The 22402-nt window shown below is 45.3% G+C and overlaps 1 protein-coding gene and 1 long non-coding RNA gene across 2 annotated transcripts; one reads left to right on the forward strand and one right to left on the reverse strand.

Annotated features, from left to right (window-relative positions):
• Positions 1–597: 597 nt before the first annotated feature.
• LOC110340505 lies at positions 598–9861 on the forward strand. The gene is made up of 3 exons (XR_005880547.1): positions 598–704; positions 2781–3985; positions 9177–9861. It is a non-coding gene; the product is annotated as an uncharacterized LOC110340505 (long non-coding RNA).
• A 4299-nt stretch (positions 9862–14160) lies between these two features.
• Positions 14161–20982, reverse strand: LOC121143326 (disks large homolog 5-like). The gene is made up of 6 exons (XM_040755160.1): positions 20886–20982; positions 19700–19859; positions 17923–18066; positions 17110–17284; positions 15712–15827; positions 14161–14603 (listed from the first exon to the last, which is right to left on the reverse strand). Exons 2-6 carry the CDS (start codon positions 19786–19788, stop codon positions 14447–14449), a joined length of 681 nt encoding a protein of 226 aa, XP_040611094.1. The 5' UTR covers positions 19789–19859; positions 20886–20982; the 3' UTR covers positions 14161–14446.
• Between the last annotated feature and the right edge of the window lie 1420 nt (positions 20983–22402).

A 22402-nucleotide genomic window follows, 5' to 3' on the forward strand; every position in this document is an offset into this window, starting at 1 on the left:
TGGCCGTGGTTCTGAGACCACAGAGCACTGACCTGGCTTTTTTGCGTAAGTGATTGCTCTCTCTCTAAATAAATATCTGCACCCCTTTTCCCAATATTAGTTGCGTGGGTCTGTCCCATCTCCACTCACCCCTGCAGTGATGCCACAGCAGAGCTAGAGGAAGGCTAACAACACGCAGCCACGTGACCCTATTTGCTGTAATTATTAAAAACCGGCATGAGAGAAAAAGATGCCATTCGACAGACCTCAGGTGGAGGGGATATTTATTAAGGGAAAGGGTACAGGAGCAAATGGGAGGGGAGAGGGAGCCTGGCCTTTGTGGGTAGGAGCAGCAGAAAAGAACAGAGGGGCATGGTGGGGGGAGACGGAGAGATAGGCAGAGAAGCAGAGGAACAGACAGACAGACAGAGAGAAAAAAGACGGGAGGGGGGCAGGACCCTTTTATAAGGGAATGTAGTGAATGTGCACAGGAGGTGCTCTTAGTGGCTGCAGCTGAGGGCGTGTCCTGTCAGAACCCCAAGGGCAGGCCAGTACAGATGCCCGAATACTAATACTGTCCATTCGTGGTTTTCATAGCTATCTAAGCAAGCAACTAAGAAATGTGCATGGGCTCAGAATGAGGCTGGTGCAAAGCACAGAGGGCTGAGTGTGCAAGGGAGACCAGGTCAGCCACACGATTATCACCGTTTGGATGCCGTCCTCTGGTAAGAAAGCCTGAGACCCAGGAAAGGGTGTGTGAGGAAAGACAGTGGTCTTCCTACAGGGGAACAGAGATGCTGGGAAACTCACATATTTCACTAAAAGTACAGTTCGTGCAATAGAACTGGTATTCCATAGTGTGTGTGTGTGTGTGTGTGTGTGTGTTTAGCAGAGTCACTGTAAACATTAGACTGAATAGTTGTTTTCTAGAACTACCTTGATCTTGAAGAAACATTGTGAAAAAACAGTGATTGTTTCCTGTGATTTGTAACATTGTTCTTCTGAGGGGGCATTACAGCCTTTGCATGTCTTTGGTCACAGACACTTCTGGCACAACTGAAGCTCTTGGATTATTGGGTTCTGCAAAACACAATAAGGACTAAAGTAGCAGGGGTGTGGTACTTTTCTTTAGGGAAACATATAGATTAGATTGGGGGCCTTGGTATGAGGAAATAGTTTACTTTACGTAACAATCAATAAATTGTATGGCTGTTCAAGGTTCAGTTCCCCAGGGACTGACCTTCCTGCTGCCACACAGGCCTAAAGGAGTCATCTTGGTGTGACTTCTTCCTTTGGCTAATTGATGCAAAACAGAACACTCCCGACAGTGTGGGCAAGCCTGTAGAATATAGAGGCTGGCAAATCCCTACATCCCACTGAAATCACAGCATCACTGTTCTGCAGTTTGTGTGCATTTGTGTTGAGACCGGAGGCCACCCTCAAGTGCTTTCTCAGTATAGCCCTCTGCCTTATTTCTTTCAGATAGACTCTCAGCGGGACCCAGGGCAAGTACAGGGATCTGCCTGTTTCCCCAGGCCCAGCTCTGGGACTACATGCACACACTGTTACATGGGGTCTAGAGACCGAATTCAGGTCCTCAAGCAGCAAGCACTCTGTGGGCCCTGTGTGGAGAGAGAGAGAGAGAGAGAGAGAGAGAGAGAGAGAGAGAGAGGGAGGGAGGGAGGGAGGGAGGGAGGGAGGGAGGGAGGGAGGGAGGGAGGGAGGGAGAGAGAGAGAGCTTCTTTCCTTTGGTCCAGCAAGATTAATAATTAATAACAGTCCCCCTACCCATCCCACAACCCCATACTCAAGCCTCCTAGGAATTCCACATCCTTTGTAACAATAGGGTAGGGAGAGGGTTTTTTTTGTCATTAACCCCAGGCCACACTCTCCTGCCCCCCCCTTTTTTTGGTTTGGTTTTGGTTTTTTGAGACAGGGTTTCTGTGTGTAACAGGGTTTCTGTGTGTAATGTCCTGTCCTGGAACTCCCTCTGAGGACTATTCTGGCCTTTAACTCACTGAGCTCCGCCTGCCTCTGCCTCCCAAGTGCTGGGATTAAAGGCGTGCACTGCTGCCGCCTCCACCACCGCCCAGCCTTCCCTGCCCTTCTAATGTAAGTTTGTGGTAGTAACCGGTGGTGTGTCTGTTACGCTCACACACTTCCTGTGTCCGACACCCACACACTCACGTGCATTTTTTTCCCTGCAAGGTACCGACGTGCACCCAATCAGCCTCACCACAGGGCCGCTGCTCTTGCTTTCCTCCCGTTGCTTTGTTTTCTGTCATCCAGCCAGTTTTCTACTTTGTTTTTTCCAGACAGGGTTTCTCTGTGTAGCCCTGATTGTCCTGGAACTTGCTCTATAAACTGGGCTGGCCTCAAATTCACAGAGATTTGCCTCTGCCTCTGCCTCCTGAGCACTGGGATTAAAGGCGTGAGTCACCACCACCCAGCTCTACACTATTTTGCTGTTTCTTCCTTTTCCTGGTAGTGCACGACTCAGAGGTCAAACGCCAAAGGAAGTGAAGACGTTACAGCAGCCTCTGGCTCCAGCCCCCTCAACCCTGACAGGAAACAGCCAATGGCAAATCCTTCCACGCGGTACCTATACTAACTAGTGCACTCTTGACAAAGGGGCCACCTGTCCCACCAATCCCTCTTCCTTTCTTTTTAAGCAGGGTAGTGGAATAGTATGCCCACAGTTCATATATTGCTCTAGTTTGTTGGCTTCTTTAGATAGGGTCAAACTTCCTTAGTGGCCAGGGGTGGCCTTAAATACCTGGTCTCCTACCTTTGTCTTCCAGGTGCTGAGATCACAGGAGTGCTCCTCCAAGCCTGGCTCTCTCTCACAGCTGTGCTCCTCCAAGCCGGGCTCTCTCTCACAGGAGTGCTCCAGTACTTTTCCTTCCTTTATTTTTGAGATGGGGTCTCATGTATCTCAGGCTAGCTTTAGACTTGCTATATGGCTGAGGCCGACTTTGAACATGTGATCCTCCTGTCTTGGCCTCCCATGCACTGGGAATCCTGGCATGCATCACCACACCCAGTGTTAGTGTCGCTGGGCATTGAAGGCAAGGCGTCGTGCGTGTTGAGCAAGCCCTATTCTGATGCAGCCACATGCCCTGGCCTCTAAACTTCTGTGAGACCATTCCCAAGGTCTAGCCTGTATCAGGCACCACCGTGGTTAGTCCCTTCCTCGTCATGTTTGCTGTGAACAGAACTTCTGAGCAGCCTTTGGCACAGGAATGGAAGAATGTTCGGGACATAGTAGGCCCAAAGCAGAGGAGCTGTGTCCTGAGCTGTGGGCCACTGTTTCTGAGCTAGGAAAGAAGTGCTGACAGGAGGAGACGCCACTTAGTGGTGAGGGAGACAAGAATGACTCATCAAGGGTGACGTTTAACTACTTGTGTCAGTGGCGGTGGGAGCATGCCATGGCACATAGGAGGTCAGGTTGTGTAGAGTTGCATTTCTCCCTCCTCCATGTGGGTTCCAGGGATTGCACTTGGGTCTTCAAGTTAGGCAGCAAGTGCCTTTACCCACTGAGCCATGTAACTGGCTGAGATGACAAAGTCCTATGCATCCAATTCTAGTTTTATTTGTGTCTATGTGTGTCTGCATGCCGCATGTGTTTGGATGCCCTCAAAGGCCAGAAGTGGACGTTGGATCTCCTGGAGCTGTAGTTATAGTTATAGGTGTTTATGAACCTGCCGTGGTCCTCTGAAAAAGCAGCAAGACTCTTAACTGCTGAGCCCTCTCTCCAGCCTCAAGATGATGAGATCTTGATGAGCAGAAACACTTAAGACTGAGTGACCATGCATCACTGCCCTAAGGAATCTGGAATGTAGAAAGATCTTCCCGTACAAAGTTGCCTGGCTAACACAAGTGTCTACAAAATACAAGTGTGTAAATCAGATAGTCCATGTAAAAGGGTTTCCTAATCGTCTGCTTAAATGGTACCCCACAGCCTAGCAGGAGGAAGGCGTGTTCTCAGCTGCATTGTGAGTTTGAGGTCAGTCTGAGCTAAGTGAGACCGATTAATTAGTTGTAGCTGGTACCACTCTCAAGTCTCCCCCATGACTCTCAACCTGCTCAGTGCTTTTCAGTTACTGCTCTTTATTTCCGTGCAGGTGTGTCCAGTCCGCAGGTCACAACTCCCCAGGATAACTCAGAAAGAGACCAACACAAAATCATTAACGAGGTTGGGCTTGGTGCTATTTGCCTTTAATCACAGCAGGTGGGATCTCTGGGCTCGAGGCCAGCCTGGTCTACATAGTGAGCTCCAGGAATGACAGGGCTACAGACAGTCCCTGCCTCAAACAAAACAGAACAAAACAAAAAAAATCATTTACTGCCGGGCAGTGGTGGCGCACGCCTTTAGTCCCAGCACTTGGGAGGCAGAGGCAGGCAGATCTGTGTGAGTTCGAGACCAGCCTGGTCTGCAAGAGCTAGTTCCAGGACAGCCTCCAAAACCACAGAGAAACCCTGCCTCAAAAAAACAAAAAACAAACAAAAAAAGGAAAGAAAAAATCATTTACTTACTTAAAACAGTGTAAGGTGGTTTTATGTTGTTGCAAGTTGTAATTTGTTGGACTCAGTTGCACAGTGCTCCGGAGCAAACTCTGTAGGTGATAGTGTTATGACACAATGCCAACAGATTGAAGATGCCTGCATGTAATTACCTTTCCCATGCGTGGGGATTTTCCGTTGTCCCCTGCTGTGTCTCCAGCACTGAGTATACTCATCTTTCTATTTTTTGAATGTTTTTCTTAGGGATTAAATGTTCAGCTCCAAGCAAAAGTTGCGGGAGATGAAGACAAAAATGGTTGATTTCTCTTTGGAGTTTATTTTTGCGCATGTATTACATGCACATAATTCAAAACCCAGATGTTACACAGGGTGGGGTGGAGAAGAGCAACTCTCCACCCTGATGTGTCGGAGAGGCTTTCCCCATAGAGGAGGTGCCATGTCCTCTCCAGTGGCTCTCTTAACATTTCGAATCTCCAAGGTAGGGTGGGGCATTAGGATTCACTTCCTAGATAGGGCCTCACACACCGAGTACACTCACTAATCAGCTAAATGCAGCCTCCCCTTCTAAAGTCTGCAAATGTAAGGACTTCCCCTTATCTCTCTGGTTGCTTCTGATCTCCACTATTCCCAGCTTTCCCTGCCCTGAGTGTTAGGGTTAGAGTTAAGGTTAGGGTTAGTGTTTAGTAAAAGAGCTGGCATTATTAAAAGACTCAGCACATTTCTCTAACAAACCAAGAAAGGGTCTATATAAATACACTGTTTCTCCTAAAGTCCCATTGTCTTCTCCACTGGAGACATCTGACACTGTCGATATCAGCTTTTATAAATTCCTTGAGAAACGTATACACCACCCTGTTATGTGAACCCTGCAGTAACATGCCTGTTCCCATGACCCCCCTCCCCAACTCAGACAGACATGACTTGACATGAGAATGAGCACTTTGTGGGTTTTATGTTTATTTCTTTATTTTTGTTGTATTGCTGCTGGTGGTGGTGGTGGTGGTGGTGGTGGTGGTGGTGGTGGTGGTGTGTGTGTGTGTGTGTGTGTGTGTGTGTGTGTGTGTGTGTGTACTGAAGCCTTGATGAATGTATAGAGAGATCAGAAAACCATTTGTAGGAGTTGGTTCACTCCCTTCACCATGTGGTCCTAGGAAATGAACTCAGGTCATCAGGTTTGGCTACAAGCGCCTTTACCCACTGAACCAACTAGACAGCCCTTGTTTGTTGGTTCATTTTTTTTCCTTTATACAGGGTTTTGTTATATAGTTCAGGCTGTTTGGAACTCACAGCAATCCTCCAGCCTCACTGTCCTTTTTGCTGGAATTATGGGGTATATGTCACCACATCTGGTGAGAATTATTACTTCTTATAAACATTTGACAAAACAATTACACCATACTTGTGTGGTGTCTCCTGCTTGTAATCCCAGTGTTGCAGAGACAGATGCAGGAGGATCCCTGGGCTTGGCTGGCTAGTCTGTCTAAACTACTTAGCAAACTCCAGGGCAGTGATAGGCCCTGTCTCAAATATAAAACAAAATAACACCAGATGTTATCCTCTGGTCTCGCATACAAGCTTACACACATTTAAAAACATGCATGCACACATGTGCACACACATAGATATCTGCATAACACAGTTACTGTCTCGTGTCGACAGATACACTGTGGGGATTTTCCATGGAAACTGGATTTTTGAGATGTAGTGGGTCTTTCTTTTTTATATCAGAAGTTTCGAAGTCAGAAAGCAGCTCCGATTTACAGTTGGGGGTGTTCCCTGGGTGTCTCCGAGGCACGCTGGCTCCAAGTGGGCAGATACCTACAGCATGAGGCAGAGATCTGAGGCTACAGTCTGGACCTGCCCTGGCCAGGAGCACGAGCTCCACCCAATGTCAGCAGAGCTGCCCTGTAGCCTCACCTGCTGTGCTTGGAGGTGTGGCTCGCTCCTTAGGTCACCCCAAGCTAACACTGACAGACAGCGCTTATGTACACAGGCCAGAAAATGCACCAATTTAGGGCTAGAAGGTGGAGCCCTGGGATTAAGCATGTTGGAGTTCCTGCATTAGATCCCCAACAGCAAAAGCAAGCAAACAACAAAAAGCCATTTAACCCTCTAAAGTATACAGTTCAAGGGCATTAAGTACACTCACACTGCCGCACAGTCACTACACAGCGCCTACTTCACCAAACTCCCTCATCCTTCCCTTCCTCAGCCCATGGCTCCCCTCGGTTTACTCTTTGTTGTTGTGAGTTTGGCCACTCCAGTTACCTCAGATAAGGGAGATTGTGCCAGGCTTATTCTGTTGGGTCCACCCACTAGCTCCTAAATCATGACAAGGAGATGCTTGGCTTCATCTTATGCTCCTTGTGCTAACTCTTATAACTTAACCTTTTCTCTTCATTTTGCCTCTGGCTTTACCTTTTTTTTTTTAAATTCTTTTCTTTTTGTATACCTTACTTTGACTGCTTCTCAGGTCTGACTGATGGCTGCCTGGCTTCTTGCCCTGGGTGTGGTCTTCTCTTCCCCGCCCCATTCTCTTCTTCCTTTCTAGATTCCTCCTCCTATTTATTCTTTCTGCCCAGCTGTCTCTCCTATCCCTCTCCTCCTAGCTATTGGCTGTTCAACTTTTTATTAGACCAATCAGGTGCCTTAGGCAGGCAAGGCTGTATCTCCTGTGACACAAGCAAGTCTGATGCATTGGGAAATGAAAGACAAGACATCTCGCCATTTGTGCTAAGAGAATGAGTGTGTGTGTCTTTATTGCAAATGCTAAGATGTCTCTCTCTATTGTAGAGAGGAAGCAGTCTTATATACAGGCTTGCAGCACAGTGGAAAAACCCCAGGTGGAAGAGATCGTGTTTTCCTCGTGCTAGATGTTGATGTCAGGGGGGCAAGGCCAGGGCAGTCAGCCAGGACTAGAAAACAGGATGCATTTGGACTGGAAAACAGGACGCAACTGTTGGCTGACTAGAGACTCACAGAGACCCCATGGGGGCTGGGGCCCAACATCTCCCCCTTCTTTATAAATTAATGCCTGTCTGGGGTGGCTAGGAGGTTAAAGCCAACCTTACCCATGAATGGAGAAATCACCCGGGCTGCATGACCCTCCTGTCTTAGGGTGGTTGGCATCCCCTTAGTCTCACCTGTCATTGACCATCTAATTTTTCAGTAGGCTGAACCATAGTTTAGCTGAGGGATTCTCTGTGGTCCTAAGTGACAACTCCAGCTTGGACTTGTCTAGCACCACGGCGTCTTAGCTGAATAAAGTAGATGATAATAAGTCCTATGGCTAAAGGCCCAGAGATGGGGACCTGGCCCATTCTTTAATTAAATGACCTGCCATCTTGGATCCCTTAAGGATGATCTCTCCACAGGATGAAGAATCCCAGGTCTCGTTCATCCTAATAATTTCATTGGCCAATTGATGAGTGTAAACTTTGCAGGAGTAACACAAATGTGTGCCAGGGTAGGCGAACAGGTTTAAGGATTTAAAACTCCTACCTGGACTAAGTTGTTTAAGGAGCTCTGAGTGCTGAGAGCCTCTGTTACTTCCTGTGCTGGTTTATTCACTATAGTTACAGACTGTGAGATGGCAGTCCCAGATACAATGGCTGCTGTAGCAGCAATAGCAATAGCTACAATCACCTCAGAAGTGATGCCAAAGTCTCTTTTTTGTTGCATTAGGCCAAACTGTGTTTCTCCAGAGAAATACACTGGCATGGGCATGATACCAGGAATACCATCCACCAAGGCTGATATTTCACCACTCCAACATCTTTTTAAGTGGCCATGTCCTGTCCAAATACTTAAAAGGGGCTTTTGCCACTCCTCACGGTCCACACTAGTGTTAAATTGTTTTAAATGGTCCTTTTTTTCCCCAAAGGGAAAAACTGGAAAATGAATTTTGTGTTTCAAGGTGTGTCAAGGAAAAATTTATAGCCATCCAGTTCTTTGTCGGCTCCAGCATGAAAACTCATGCGTCTGGGAGGCTGATGCAGCAGGTCTGTTCAGAAACTGAGAATCTGGAACCAACACTTTCCTTTCATTCATGACTCCAAATTAGGACAGAATCGGGTCTTCTCCACTGTCTAGCGTATGGATGTCTCCATTTGACCTGAGCAATAACCGCTCAAGTTTCATCATGCCAGAAAATGTCTGAAGCAAACTGCTCAGTGGCATCAACATTTTAAAATTTTGAATCATGTGGAAACTGAGGACAATTATCCCCCACTCCCTTTTATACATTTTGAAGTTTCATTTTGATCAATTTTCCATTGAGTGTCTAGACCTGTTATCTGTTTTTATCACTTTTGGAACTGCTATGTAAGCAAAACATTTTGTAAACAATGACTTATTTCATGTTTGGTGGCTTTTCCCCTTTGTATGGTGAACACCAAGTAACCTGAATACCTATCAACTGCCATGTGTATGCATTTTAACTTGCAAAATTCTGTAATAAGAGTAAAAGCAATCTGCCATCATTCTTTTATTAGTTTGTGGGCACACCTCATTGTTGGACACTCTTGACGAGCAGTCTCTCTAGTTAAACCAAATTGCTTTCTTAAATTCCTGTTATTCTGATGATGAAACTTATGAGACTGCAGAGCTCTCTCTACCAGAGATAAAGCGACCACTTTTGTTAATCTATCTGTTGACTTGTTCCCTTTTTCCAGTGGGCCTGGAAGGTTAAATGAGCTCTCCTGTCATCCACAAGATGTGGCAATGTTTTTAGAAGAATTGAATTTGGAACTTATTCAATCAATATTTTAACCAGATCATTGCAAGTTCCTATGCAGTGAACTGTCTCTATTACTTGAAGAATATAAAAATGTATGCAAATTAAATGAGTCATTTACTAGAAGTTGGAAAACCATTGTGACAACTCTAACTCAACTATCTGAGCTGAAGCCGGAGTTGTTCCCTCCATGTACTTTTTATCATCTACACCATAAGTTGCTCTTCCATTAGCAGAACCATGAGTAAAAACTAACAATTATAGGACTTTTTCTACAGGTTTGGGAATGCAGAAGGAGTTGTTAGTATGAATTGTGACAATCTGTGAGCTGGAACCTGATCATCAATTCTCTTTGAAAATGACAAAAGCATTTTCCCGTGAATCACTGTTTTGAAACAACCAATCAACTTGTTGCTTGATATAAGGAACTTGGTTCTCTGCCAAAATATCTCCTAGATTCTGTTAAACATATAATCCCTGTCTCAAGAAACCAAAAGGAGGAACAATTATCAAATAAGTGTTAAATTTACAATACCCAGCCCACTTGCCTTTGGCAAATTCTGCAAATGGTACACCATAATTGATACTATCATGGTGAATCCAAAGCTATGTACCTAATTTGCCTCTTATCCTAACATGTATTAACAATTAAAATTTATCTTTTTAGGTCACAAAAAGTTTTCTTATATCAACAAGTTAAGCTTTTATGCTTCTTAGATTTATAAAGTTTATATCTCTTCTGCAGGATTCTTTTCTGAATTTGGTGACATGAAACACAACAACTATTTCATCTTCAACTTTGTCAGAGCCCTGAGAAGGATATATTACTTGAGTAGACAGGAAGTGCAGAATAAGCAACTCCAAAACTCTAGGAAAGACAGACATCTGGCTGTCTATATGCTCACCCAAAATTGTTCTGCAATGTTAGGTTATCCACCTTCAGTCTAGAGGCTTAGAGTATCTGACAGATGTTCTGTAAAACAGAGATTTTGAAGGACTGTACCACCTTGTCTTAGAATATTTTGCAGCCATTTTTCTTTGTGTCCTGCTTGTTCAATTTGTACAGTATATTGTCAGCAAGTTTAGGCAAGGGCAATTTCTTGCCCAAATAGCTAGCTTTGCTACAATAAAAACAAACTCCTTATGTAGGTTCTTCAATGCCTGCCCTCCTTTTAGAAAGTAGACTGGTGATGCCAGCAGCAGATATGCCTCACGATCATGAAAAGCCTTAGGTTATGAAATATCTTCAATATTGTATTTTGTAGGTCTCTGGAGGGTTTGAAGACCATTTATCTGTCTAACACACATGCTTAACCTTAAAAACCGAGCAAAAATGACAACAAGCTTAATACAGTTGACTAACTACTAACCTACATTTCTTAACTAACTTAAAGAGGTTGTAATAATAACTTTCAAGAATTAGAACTTTATATTACACTTTAAATCAATGTAAAGGTACAATTTTTTAAAAAGTATAGAAATATATATACAATATAACAAAAATAACATGTCTGTTGCACCTGCAAACAAATACACAAAAAATGAAAAAGAAACAAACTGATGAATGATCAATATAGTATAGTGTAGAAATTAAGAAAATGAAGACTATGTTAATATTTTTAGAATAAAAAGTAGAAAGAAGCTGGGCATTGGTGGCACACGCCTGTAATCCCAGTAATCCGGAGGGAGAGGCAGGCAGATCTCTGTGAGTTTGAGGCCAGCCTGGTCTACAGAGCAAGTTCCAGGACAGCTTCCAAGACAATACACAGAAACCTGTCTCAACTCCCCCCAAAAAACTATAGAGAAACAATGTATAAAGCACACCACAATATGTTGGGGGCAGGACAGATGCAGTCTGCCTCAGATCTCTTGTGTAGTCCTGTTACTCACTTGGTATGAAGAGGTGAGTGTGTGTGTGTGTATGTGTGTGTGCGCGCCCCTGCACGCAGGTGCATGTTTAACCACAGCAAGCTCATAGCCAAACTGAGCAATTTAGTGAATTCATGTCTCAGATTACAAAATGGCTGCCCAGATGTGGTTGTGGGAAGATGAGGAGTTTGAGGCTGCCTTGAGTTTCATGAGACCCTGTTTAAAGCAAACATCTGAACAACAAAGGGAAAAACCAATAAAGGGAAGGTCTATAGGGGAAATGGTTTTAAAACTGGTAAAATGTTTGCCTAGCATAAATTATTCTCTAGATTTAATATTCAACACCACCAAAAGGAAAAATGTGCAACACACACACACACACACACACACAACCACAATCTAACCACAATAGAAGAGATACCAGCATAGAAATGTGAAAAGCAGGGTCAGCTCAGAAAGAGAATGTGGACAATGGCAGAGACTAACCATGTCCTCTGCCCTGTTTCTCTCACTGCTGACCTTGTAGAAGCCCTAGTTTCTCAGCACCTGTCTGGGATCCACGAGATTACTATCTCCATATTTCACCCCTCTGACTCACCTCCATCTTAGAAGACTGATCCACTCCCAGGAGCTCTACAATTAAAACAATCACCAGGAAGGAATCCTTCCTCAATAGACGCTGAGATGTGCCATGGGAACAGTCAGGTTTAACTGTCCCTCTCATGTCTCAGGCTTGCAAGGTCTTGCCCTCCACCAGAAGCATGTGTCCTCTGCAGCAGGCTCCATGCACTGAGCCTGCTCTGAAGCTTCCTCCAAACACTGCTTAGTTGGAGACCTTTCTTGTTACCAAAATCTCTGTCCCCACACCCAGGCCCATGGATAATATAATAAACGCTGCATTTCATCAGATGTGCCTAATATGCATTGTTCCCTAGGTGAGAAGTGACAGGTTTGCTCCAATTGTCACAGTAAGTGATGCTGTAGCATGATCCTGAACACTCAGGGATCAGTGGGGACATCAGAGTCCTGAATAAATGCCTGGCAGACTAAGACAATTAGCATGTCTACCTCATGGGCCTATCCCTACATGTCACCAGAGACTTCACTCTTGTTTGTGTGAAGATGGATTAAGGAAATACTGGAATGCCCAAATAAAAGAATAATGGAAATATATTTTGGGGTACTCACACTGAGGACAAGTAGCTGTCATGACCTTCTGCCCTTAAGGTACAGGATGCTATGATACAGGATGCTCAGACCACCACAAAACAGAGCAAGACACGTCTCTTCCTTATTAGGGATGGCATCTGCACACCGAATCCACACCCAAAGGCAGGTACCAAAACTCTATTGGAGGAACATGTTGCCCCTACACTTGCTCCCTTTGTCTAAATAAGAGGGTTTTCACCCTGATTCAAACATTATATGCAATGATAACATATCAGGTTTAGTCTAGGAGAAACAAAGGTAATAATGGATACAAATTTAGACCTTCAACCAGCAAGAGCAGCATTAAACAAGAAATGCATACTAAATACACAGCCAAGGGTAAATGGCATGTTACCGAGATCACTCCAATAGTTTTCCTATTCCAGAAAGCCTAGGTCTTGTACCTAATGTGCTCTAAATAAGATAAGAGAGGATATTAGTTGTGACTATCTGGTCTTTAACCTCATCACACACCTGAGATGGAAAATAACATTACTTTGGCAAGCAGGAAGTATAAGCAGGTGACTTCCTAAAGTTTTAAGAAATTACAAAAACAATTGGATGCCTGGACAGTTACCCAAGATATCACAGTAATGTCTGAGCAATCAACTTTGGCTAAGGCCTAGAATATCTGACAGATCATTACCAAAAGCAGGAAAACTCGAAAGAATGTCCTATCATGTCTTGGAATGATTTAGCGTTCTCTTTTTGCTTCTCTCCTGCTTGTCCAGTTAGGACAGTAAGCCCATTGTCAGCAGTGGTAGCAAGGGCACTTGTTTTCCCATAGGCCACTTTTGCCAAGAAGAAACCAAACTCCAAGTGAAGGGTCTCCGGTGCCCACAATATTAACCAGTATAATTCCATGTTGTCAAGAGCAACTCTGTCTCATGTTAACAGCATTCTAAATTATTAAAACATATAAATGCCATATTATATTGGTATTGGAAGTCTTTGAAAATCAAATATCTATGCTCAGTGCATCTCTGAGCATCTAGGGAACCTGACTAAAATAACTAGATATGAGTAACACAGTTTACTATAATCTGTAAATAATATATAGTGCTAACTGACTGAAGCATTATATATATATATGTATATATATATATATTTAAAGGAACTTTAGACAGATTGTAGCATGAGGACAATGACCTTGAAATTATAACAACCGTTAGTCTAATACAGCACCTAGTGTTTGAAGGACAAAGTCAAGAGCAGAAGCTGCAGATACAACACATAGTCTAATAGCATTTCCTGCTCTCTAACATGGCACCTAACAACCATTGACGACAAGGTACTCAATGCCCTCTTCTGGCCTCTGCAAGACCTGCAAGCATGAGGGGCAATTGCTGTATCATGAGCAAAGGTGGTTATTAAAAGCTATTTCACACAGTGATTTGCTGTGTGTTTATTATTGATGGTGTATTACAAGAAAACAGAGTCAGATAGATACCTTTGGTTTCCTGATATCTTTTATGAAATGATTATGTGTTTTGAATGATTTTGTTGCTCAAGAGTGTATAGAGCAATATATTTTTATTTCTCAATAATTTGGTCCTTATGATCAATTTGTGAAAATGTGTCTATAGAGTACCATGTAATAGGCATAGTTAATAGATAACAATGTGGAAACAGAATGGAAACAGACTCCATCACAAAGTATCTATCCAAGCTCTAACTTCTGCTATCCACACTCAAGGCCAACAACACCTATGTGATTGATGCTGGTTGGGAACTCACTGTGTAGCCCATGCTGCATGGAACGTGCAGGGATCCACCTATACATGTGAGCTGTGGGGATATTGGAGTGTGACACCAGACCTGAAAAAGACTTGTGTGTAAGTGTGAACAGTTGCAAATTGCTTTATTATTCATAAAAACAATGTTTTCAAAAGGGGCTTTAAAATGGTAGTCAATACAAACGGGATAGCCATAACAAATTATGAAAAACAATAACAAGAACAAAAAACACCAAAATAGCAAAAACTATAACAAAACAACCAAAAGCAAAAATGTAAACCAAAAACCAAAGGAAAACTGAGATAAACAGCATTCTCTTGCCACATTTTGAAAGGTACAGATGTACAGCCTGGAGTTTGCCTTGCCAGGAAGTCATCAATTTTAACAGGTTTTTCAGGATGAGTGTGGGAATTCCTCTGTTGCATCTGAGGAGTTCAGTATTTGCTGGATATTAGGCTCAGCAGGAGGCTCTTGCTGTAGCACATCCTTCTGCAAGTGGCTCTCATCCTGGGCAGTGTCCTGTTCCAGCTGAGGTTGCAGCTCTGTGGACCTGGGAAAGGAAAGTAGTTAAGACACAGGTCAGGTGGGAACCTGCTGCGTTAAGCTCCTCGCCCCTCCACCTCAGCTGTGCTGGACAGTCAACATTGGTATTTTGACTTATATGATTGGTGGTACCCACATAGAATAAAGATAACAGAGTAGCTGAGCATGCAACTTTTCCTGGTCCTAAACTCATGTCGTGACTTAAACTAAGCACTGTGTGTTCTACTTTCTAGTAGAAAGAATAGGACCTTCTCCTACAGTTCAGGCACAACATTTCGCAAACAGCAACAGCATATTAATACAACAGTTAGCAGCATAGGGGAATGCACACGTTCAACTTGATGAGTTATTGGTTGACTACATCATTTTATACATACACACCATACAGCCTCGCTCCACGAAACCTGATCTAGTTCATGAGGCTAGCTCAATTCTCACATCGAGTAGGTACCTTGAACATGAACAGCACATAAGATGGAGAAGCATTTCCTGAGATTGACCCTCTGAACACTTGCCCTGCCTGGAACCTAACACACACTTTTCATGGTCTTAGGACAAGAGCTGGAAATCCACATGCTCACTCACTCTGGGAAGCTGTGACAGAACACTCCCCAAACGGATCTAATCTTGACTGCAGCTGAGGCATCTCTTGGTTTCCACTTAGAAAGTCCTTAACCTACTCTATCAAGAGAACCATTTGCATAGGAAATGGGTAAATGATGCAGAGAGAATTGCTCACATTAGGAATCTCTTCTCTACAGGGGAGGTTCCTAAATAAATTTGCGATTTTAATCAGACCAGGTGATGCACATTCTCAAATCCCATCACTTGGAAGGCTGAGGAAGATAAATTTCTGTCAGTTCAAGAAACTCCTGCTCAGAACATAGAGAGGTCAGAAGGCAGGAAGGGAGACAGTTCTACAGACACACTGATATCAAACGTATATTTTTCTGGATGGAAGATCTTTTTGAGTGAACCAGTACGTTTCTCTGAGGTAGTCTTTCCCTGGTGGTTTTTGAGAGCCATGCATGTGAGAGGAAGCCCATAAATGATACAGATCCCAGGTTCAGGGGAAACACTTGGCTCTACCTCTTCCCCCAAGCCTGGGCTCCTACCTCATCTGGGAGACATCAAAATGATGCTGCATCGTTTCTGCCAAATCCTTATGCTGAAAGAACATCTCCTTCTGTTTCAGTAGGACCTCAAGTCTTTCTTTCAATCTCTTGAGTTCCTGTTCATTAGAAGATTGTATTCTTAAGGAGGGTGACTGGCTGTCATACAGATGGAAACACATACAGAGGACCCCAATAGCTCAATGAGCAGGATGGCCAGTAAAACACTAAGCAACCAGGGTAGTAAGAAACCCTGATTCAATGTAGAGACTGACATCAAAACCTGTGGTCTCCTAGGCCTATGCACACATGAATAATGGACCACCATACCCGCATGATTAAACTACACAAAGATATAATCTCTCCCCCACTTTTTTTCTGTCTGTGTCCAAGTGTCTAAGTCTCCCTCTCTCTCTCTCTCTCTCTCTCTCTCTCTCTCTCTCTCTCTCTCACACACACACACACACACACACACATGCACGTGCACACACACACACACATGCACACAGAAAACACACACAAGGAGAGAGAGGGAGAGGGAGGAAAACATAGGGAAAAAGGGAGCTGTCAGAAAGAAACAACATGAAAGATGAGCAGGTGAGTTCAGACTAAACATTCCAACTCTTTTAGAGTAGTCTCACAACTCAGCCAGCATTCCATGGGGCCGAATACTACTGTGGATGATGTGATATTTTCTCATATCCATTGTGTTCAGCTCATTAGAGAATTTATCCCCTGAAGGGCCACATCTCCCAACTTCCACCATCAGCTTGTCAAAATCTCCCAGCTGATCATCCAATCAACCCAGACTAAATTGTGATGGATGGGAAAATGTCTGTCACCAAACAGGGATGACAATCAGCTACTGATGACAATTTGTCACTATGTAGTAACAGCTGGGCAAATGAAGACAACACATTTGGAAGCAGGAAAGAGAAGAAAGTCACATGTCACCCAAGTCATTGACTATGAAGAAACATTTGTCACTTGCTTGGGCTTCTCCTCCTTGAAAACTGATTCCCACTGTGATGTCACAATAGCTCTGCCAAGAAATGAATCTAAGGAACCAGAGCTCACTCACTCCAAGTTCTGTGCATAGAATCCTAACTATTATCATGACACATACGTGTGTGATATGTTACTGACCTATCCATGTCACTGGACTGCAGCTTCAAGCAGAGCAGGAGGGATGATTTGCCAATTAGCCAGTTTCTTAAGAGGCTAACTCAGCAGAAGTCTTGTACAAGGACACTGAGCTGAATACTCTGATGTCATGAGTAGTTGACTGGATGGGAGCATGGAGGAGTAACTGATGTGAGAGCACAGATGGGTGGGTGGGCAGACAGCAGTCAAATGGCCAAGTGGTGGAGACCTCCATCTGCACCACGTCCCTGCCCCTACCTGTTGCTGGATTTTCATGTCACTGCTCTCTTCGTCTTGGTCTGTAACATTCAAGTCCTCCAAGTGGTGCTTAAGCAGGACCCAATCATCGTGCAGTTTCCTTTTCTCCTGCCTCAGCATGTCCACCTTCTTGTGCAGCTGACTCTCTTCCATCAGGAGCCGGCTGTGCAGACCTCTGGAGACACTCTGCATAGTAAGGCCCCGCAACCTCCCTCTGCCACCTCTGCCTCCAGGAACCACCACCCCAAATGGCCTCATGCTTCCAGGAAGACACAGCCAAGAGTCTGATACGGCTGTGACAGCTGTACTCAGGAGGTGAAAATGAGAGAAAAGCTACTACCAGACATAACCAAACTACTACAGATAACCCCAACACCAAAAGGGGTTCATGTCCCTTGAATAGAAAGTGGATTCCCCTACCTGTCCAGGATAAGAGGAAACATCAGCAAGTAGTGGACAAATACTCTCCAAGTGAGGACAGGAGACCCAAGGTGAACATCTACAGGTTCCACAGCCATCAGACCGCTAAACCCTTGGCCTGAACTCCAGAAGTCCAGGGCTTCCTGACCTGCTCCTCACAGTACAAATTGCATTTCTATCTAGAGGGTCCTGAGGCTCCAGGACAATGGTGGCAGGGGCTTTCAGTCTCTTTCACACTTAGCAAAGTGTGTCCAAGAGACACATATCCAAGAGCTGCTTGCTAAGGAGCAGAAAGGCTAGAAGCATAGCTGTGGACTCTCCAGTCCAGAGAAAACAGAAGGCAGAGGTGGCCATTCCACAACTCATGGGGTCCACGCCAAGATGGGCTCTTACCGATAGAAGACTGTCTCCTTCTTCAGCTCACTGAACTTTTCTGAGACCTCAGTTTTCTCCTTCTCAAAAACCTTTAGTTCCCACAGGACCTGTTTGTGCTCCAACTTCAGTTTCTCATAGAATGGATTTGGCTTGTGGTAGGGTCTAGAAACAGAAGGAAAGAATCCATGACCACAGGCCTCAAGTGTCATGTGAACTCAAGTTGTATCCTGGTCTGCCACAGCCCAGTGGATGCCACATTCTGACTGCTAAGTACTGGAACCTCCTGGTGCTTTTAAACTTGCTATCCTGTCCCTGGGACAGCAGTGGCTGGGTGTCCAGATGAAGGATGCCCTGGATGCAGGAGCTCACAAAGGGTTTGTGCATCTAGCAACTATGTTACCAGGAGTCTATGACTCAGGGCTTGGCACACCAGATACTGCAATGAGGTTTCTCCTGATTAAGAACAGTGATTCTATGACCCAGGTGACTATTGCCGATGAGTTACAGCACATAATTTTCAGGTTGAGACCAAACACTAGGACAGCTATATAAACTTCCCAAGGGTTTGCTAGGTGCCACCAGGGTGAGAAGTTAGGACAAGAACGTTGATGCTTAAGTGGGGCTCCCACACCTCAGCATTATCATAGCCTGGAAACGGATACAGGAAAATCCTCAGGCCCCACCATCGTCCTGTTTCCCAGATTCCTTCAGTATACACAATCCTGCAAATGCATGTGTGAACACATGAGGGAGAGAGAGAAGGGGAAGGAGAGTGACATAGGGAGAGGGATGAGGGGGAGGGTGCAGAGGGAACAGAAAGAGTAAGGGAAAGGGGAGCAGACAGGGGGAGGAAGGGAGAGAGAGAGAGAGAGAGAGGTAGAGAGGGAGGAAGAGGATGTGAGGAGACACAGAGAGGAGGATCAACCATAATCAGCTGCTAAAGTACTGTGTGGGGCACTGTTGTATTATCTAAGAGCGGAATGCTCAAAACTAGAGAGAAAGAGTGAGGAGTCCCAGGACTCCCTGTACCACACTGAGAAGGACCAAGTGGAACCGTGCCTGCCAAGCTGCTACCACTAAAACTCACAAATGCATGCTGGGAACTCACACGTTGCCAACTCAATCCCTGAGTTATGTGACTGAGACCACAGGCTATGGTTTTCATTTGGAGAAAGCAGTGAAGTTAGAGTCCCCATCTCACTCCCTCCAAAGCTTCAGGTCTGCCTCTCCTCTGAGAAGAAATTAGGTCATGAGGTGACTACAGAGTCACTATGGAGGTGCAGCCTTCTAGAACCTAAGTACTTTTTTAATCAAAAGTTTTGTTTTATTTAAACAGCATATTTTTATTAATTTTCTTTACTACCCACAGTTTCCCCTCTGTCCTACTCTCCAGGTCTCCCCACATAACCCTGCTTCCTATCTCCTCCTCCTGGTCCTCCATCATCTCCACTCAGAAGGGTGCCAGCCTCCAATGGTCTTGAGCAAAGGATTGAGCTCCTTGCCTTGCATCAAGGCTACATAAGATAATCCAGCATGGGGAAGAGGTCCCAAAAGCCAGCTGAGCTCCAGGGACAGGTCTTGATCTCACCTCCAGGATCCTACAATGACACCAAGTTACACCACAGTCACACACATGGAGAGGGGCTAGGTGAGTTCCATGGAGGCTCCCTAACTGTTGTCCAGAATCCATGAGCTCCCATGAACTAGTCAGCTGTCTCTGTGGAACACAAGACCTCAAAAGAAAGGAGGTGAGGGTGAGTGTGGACAGTCCTGTGCAGTATGAAACAATGGATACCTATTGTCCACAGTTCCTTCACTGATGAAGAGCAGGCGATCTCGCAGTTCATTCCTTTGGTTGGTCATCAGCTGCAGCTCTGTGGTCATCCTCTCTATCTCCTTCTTCACTTGTTTCTTGGTGAGGAGCGTTGGCTGGGATGAAAGCTCTGTAGGAGCCTCTGTGGGTAGATGAAGACAAGTGAAATTGCCTGGTGACAATGCACAGAGAATGGACAGACCACCCTGAGGTTCAAACAGAAAGATCATGTCTGGACTCCAGGGAAAATCCAATAATTTTAGGTCAGGTTTGTATGCCCCCTGTGTGGATCACAGCTCTCCCAACACTCTGTAGAGATGTGGTTATATGAGCAGTCAGGGGTTTTATCTATGTCCCTGCACATGCCTCATGTGAACACAGAGACCACCTTTCAGGATTAATTACAGTGACACCGCATGCAGCATGGTCCAGAGCCCTGAAGCCTGCCTGTCTTTTCAAAAGCCAGGAGACATGGCAAAGTGCACACGCACTGAGGAGCTTAGAGGAACCCACATCTCCTGCCTGTTCATTCCAGGTCCATGGATGAGGACTGGAAAGTCACGCAGGGACACAACATGGTCAAACGATTCACCAAGTCACCCCACACCACTGAGGGCCCATACCATGGAAGCTGGCAAGAAGGAGACCATTGCTGCCCTGGAGGCATGCTCTGACAGTTGTTTGACTACTTTAGAGTACTGACTATCACCCTCAACTGATGATTCAGTCGCCTAAGGGGGCTGCTTTCAGGTAGATGTCAATAGAGGAGTTCTGCTGTCTGAGGATATGAAGTCTTAGCCAGAAGTACTCTTCTCTCCATGTGACTGGTGTCAGACAGCCACTGCACCCCAAGGAAACTGCTGAGCATGAAGTGCAGTGATGCCTGCACACATCTGGGGACACATTAGTGCCTACTGCCTCCAGGTGGTATCCCGTTGTCCCCACATTACACTACCGAGTGTGCTAAAGGTAAACGCTAGGTGATCCCACACAACACCCTTGTCCTTGCCCCGTCCTGCCATGGGGAACAGACAAACTCATGTTCTGGAATCATGGACTATCCGGAACTTTGCTTCCCAGAGGGCACAGCTTCTCTGTCCCATTACTGGAAGTCCCAGCTCAAGACCACCTCCCCCAGCAACCTCCCCATCTCCTGCCCAGCACTCACTGTGCCTAACCCAGGACCACTTCCTTGTTCCTGCTTTATTATGAGAACTAACAGCAGCTTCTTTCTGCCTCTCTCTAGTCTCTGGATGTTCTCCACGTTCTCTCGCAAACAGAGACCTCAGTCTTGACAACATCTCTAATGATTATCCAGAGTCACTGAAGCAATGTCCTAAGTGCAGTTGGTGTTGCTACAACACTGGTGACATCATGGAATGCCAGGAGCTCTCTAGGATACAATAGAATGCCCAGGGAAGGGCCTGCTGATCTCATGGAGAACAGCCTTTGCCACCCTGCTAATTATCACTCCATGAATGATCCAAAATCCCAGGTTCCCTTTCCAGGACCCTGCCTTGGAATATAGGGTAAGCCATCCAGCAGCTCCTCCTTCCAAATGCAGAGTTTCCTTAGCTTGCATGGAAGCCCCATAATACTTCCCATGTGGAGAACTTAGTAGACACAGTCCACCATGGTGGTCACTGTGAGCAAACCCCATAGGACCCCTTGGTTATCACAAGGAGCAGATGCCCAAGAGCTCTTACGTCTCCACCTTATTAAGCTGAACACTAGTTGGGAATGACAATATGATACTTACTTGATTGGAGATGAGATAATCTGCATATTGACTCAGATCTGATAGCAGAATTTCAGCAACTCGCTTTTTCATGTTTTAAAACTAAACTATGGACACGGACTCAGTGTGGGGAACTGGTGCCCACTCCCTTCCATGCCCCTGTGTAAAGCCCTCTCTCAGCTTTGGTGAGTTGCACTGAAGGATGGTGGTGGTCAGTTTGAAATCACATCATAGAGGCCTCTACAGGTACTGGGAGGGGGACAAAGTCCCCAGTCTGTGTCCCCCAGGCAGCAAGGTCATGGCTGAGACCCCTGCAGACCACACATGGGGATGGGAACCACTGCAAGAACCAGAGCAGCACCCACCATTCCAAACCCAGCAGGACTCACAGACCGAGGCCCACTGGAGCCTGCCTGACAGAGGGTGCTGTGTCTAGGATTACCCAGAGAGACTTTCCTCCCTTCCTATAGATGGAACAAAAATGATCCTGCCTGTCCATCCTTTGGCATCAGAGCTCAGACAAGGGTCTGAAATAAACTTCCCAGAGACCAGGTATCCTCATTCCCAGTCACAGTTGTCTCACCATTTACACACTCATTGAGTCACTCACTATTCTTTTCCCTGCCCCCGTTGTGCCAGGTTCAAGACCAGGAGCTGGAGACAAAGTGCTGGCCAAACTTTTTCTCCAAAGAAAAACAGGGACCAGTGGAGAGGGGTTGTTATGGGGGATTCCTGGAGGAGGCAGCCAGGACCAACAAGAGAAGAGGCACCCTGCCAGTGGGGACAGGCAGAAGTAGTGGCTAAGCAGGACAGTGCACTCCAGGAAAAGTTGGAAAATGAGAGGCAGCCTCTTGTGGAGGCTGGAGAACAGACAGACATGTGGGACAATGACTGGGAACACAGCCTATGCATATTGTCACAACTGCTGTTCCTTGTAGGGCTGGGGA

Source organism: Mesocricetus auratus, unplaced genomic scaffold, assembly GCF_017639785.1.
Source record: "Mesocricetus auratus isolate SY011 unplaced genomic scaffold, BCM_Maur_2.0 Super-Scaffold_100011, whole genome shotgun sequence".
Taxonomy (NCBI): domain Eukaryota; kingdom Metazoa; phylum Chordata; class Mammalia; order Rodentia; family Cricetidae; genus Mesocricetus; species Mesocricetus auratus.

Bases quoted from the DNA above. Each gene is read 5' to 3' on its own strand.
- LOC121143326 (XM_040755160.1), bottom strand. From the start codon at position 19,788: ATGACCACAGAGCTGCAGCTGATGACCAACCAAAGGAATGAACTGCGA. The intron at 18,067-19,699 runs GTATCCATTGTT...TTCTGTTTCTAG, and splicing joins GAAGGAACTGTGGACAATAG to ACCCTACCACAAGCCAAATC. The intron at 15,828-17,109 runs GTAGGGGCAGGG...TCTAATGAACAG, and splicing joins ACATGAAAATCCAGCAACAG to GAACTCAAGAGATTGAAAGA.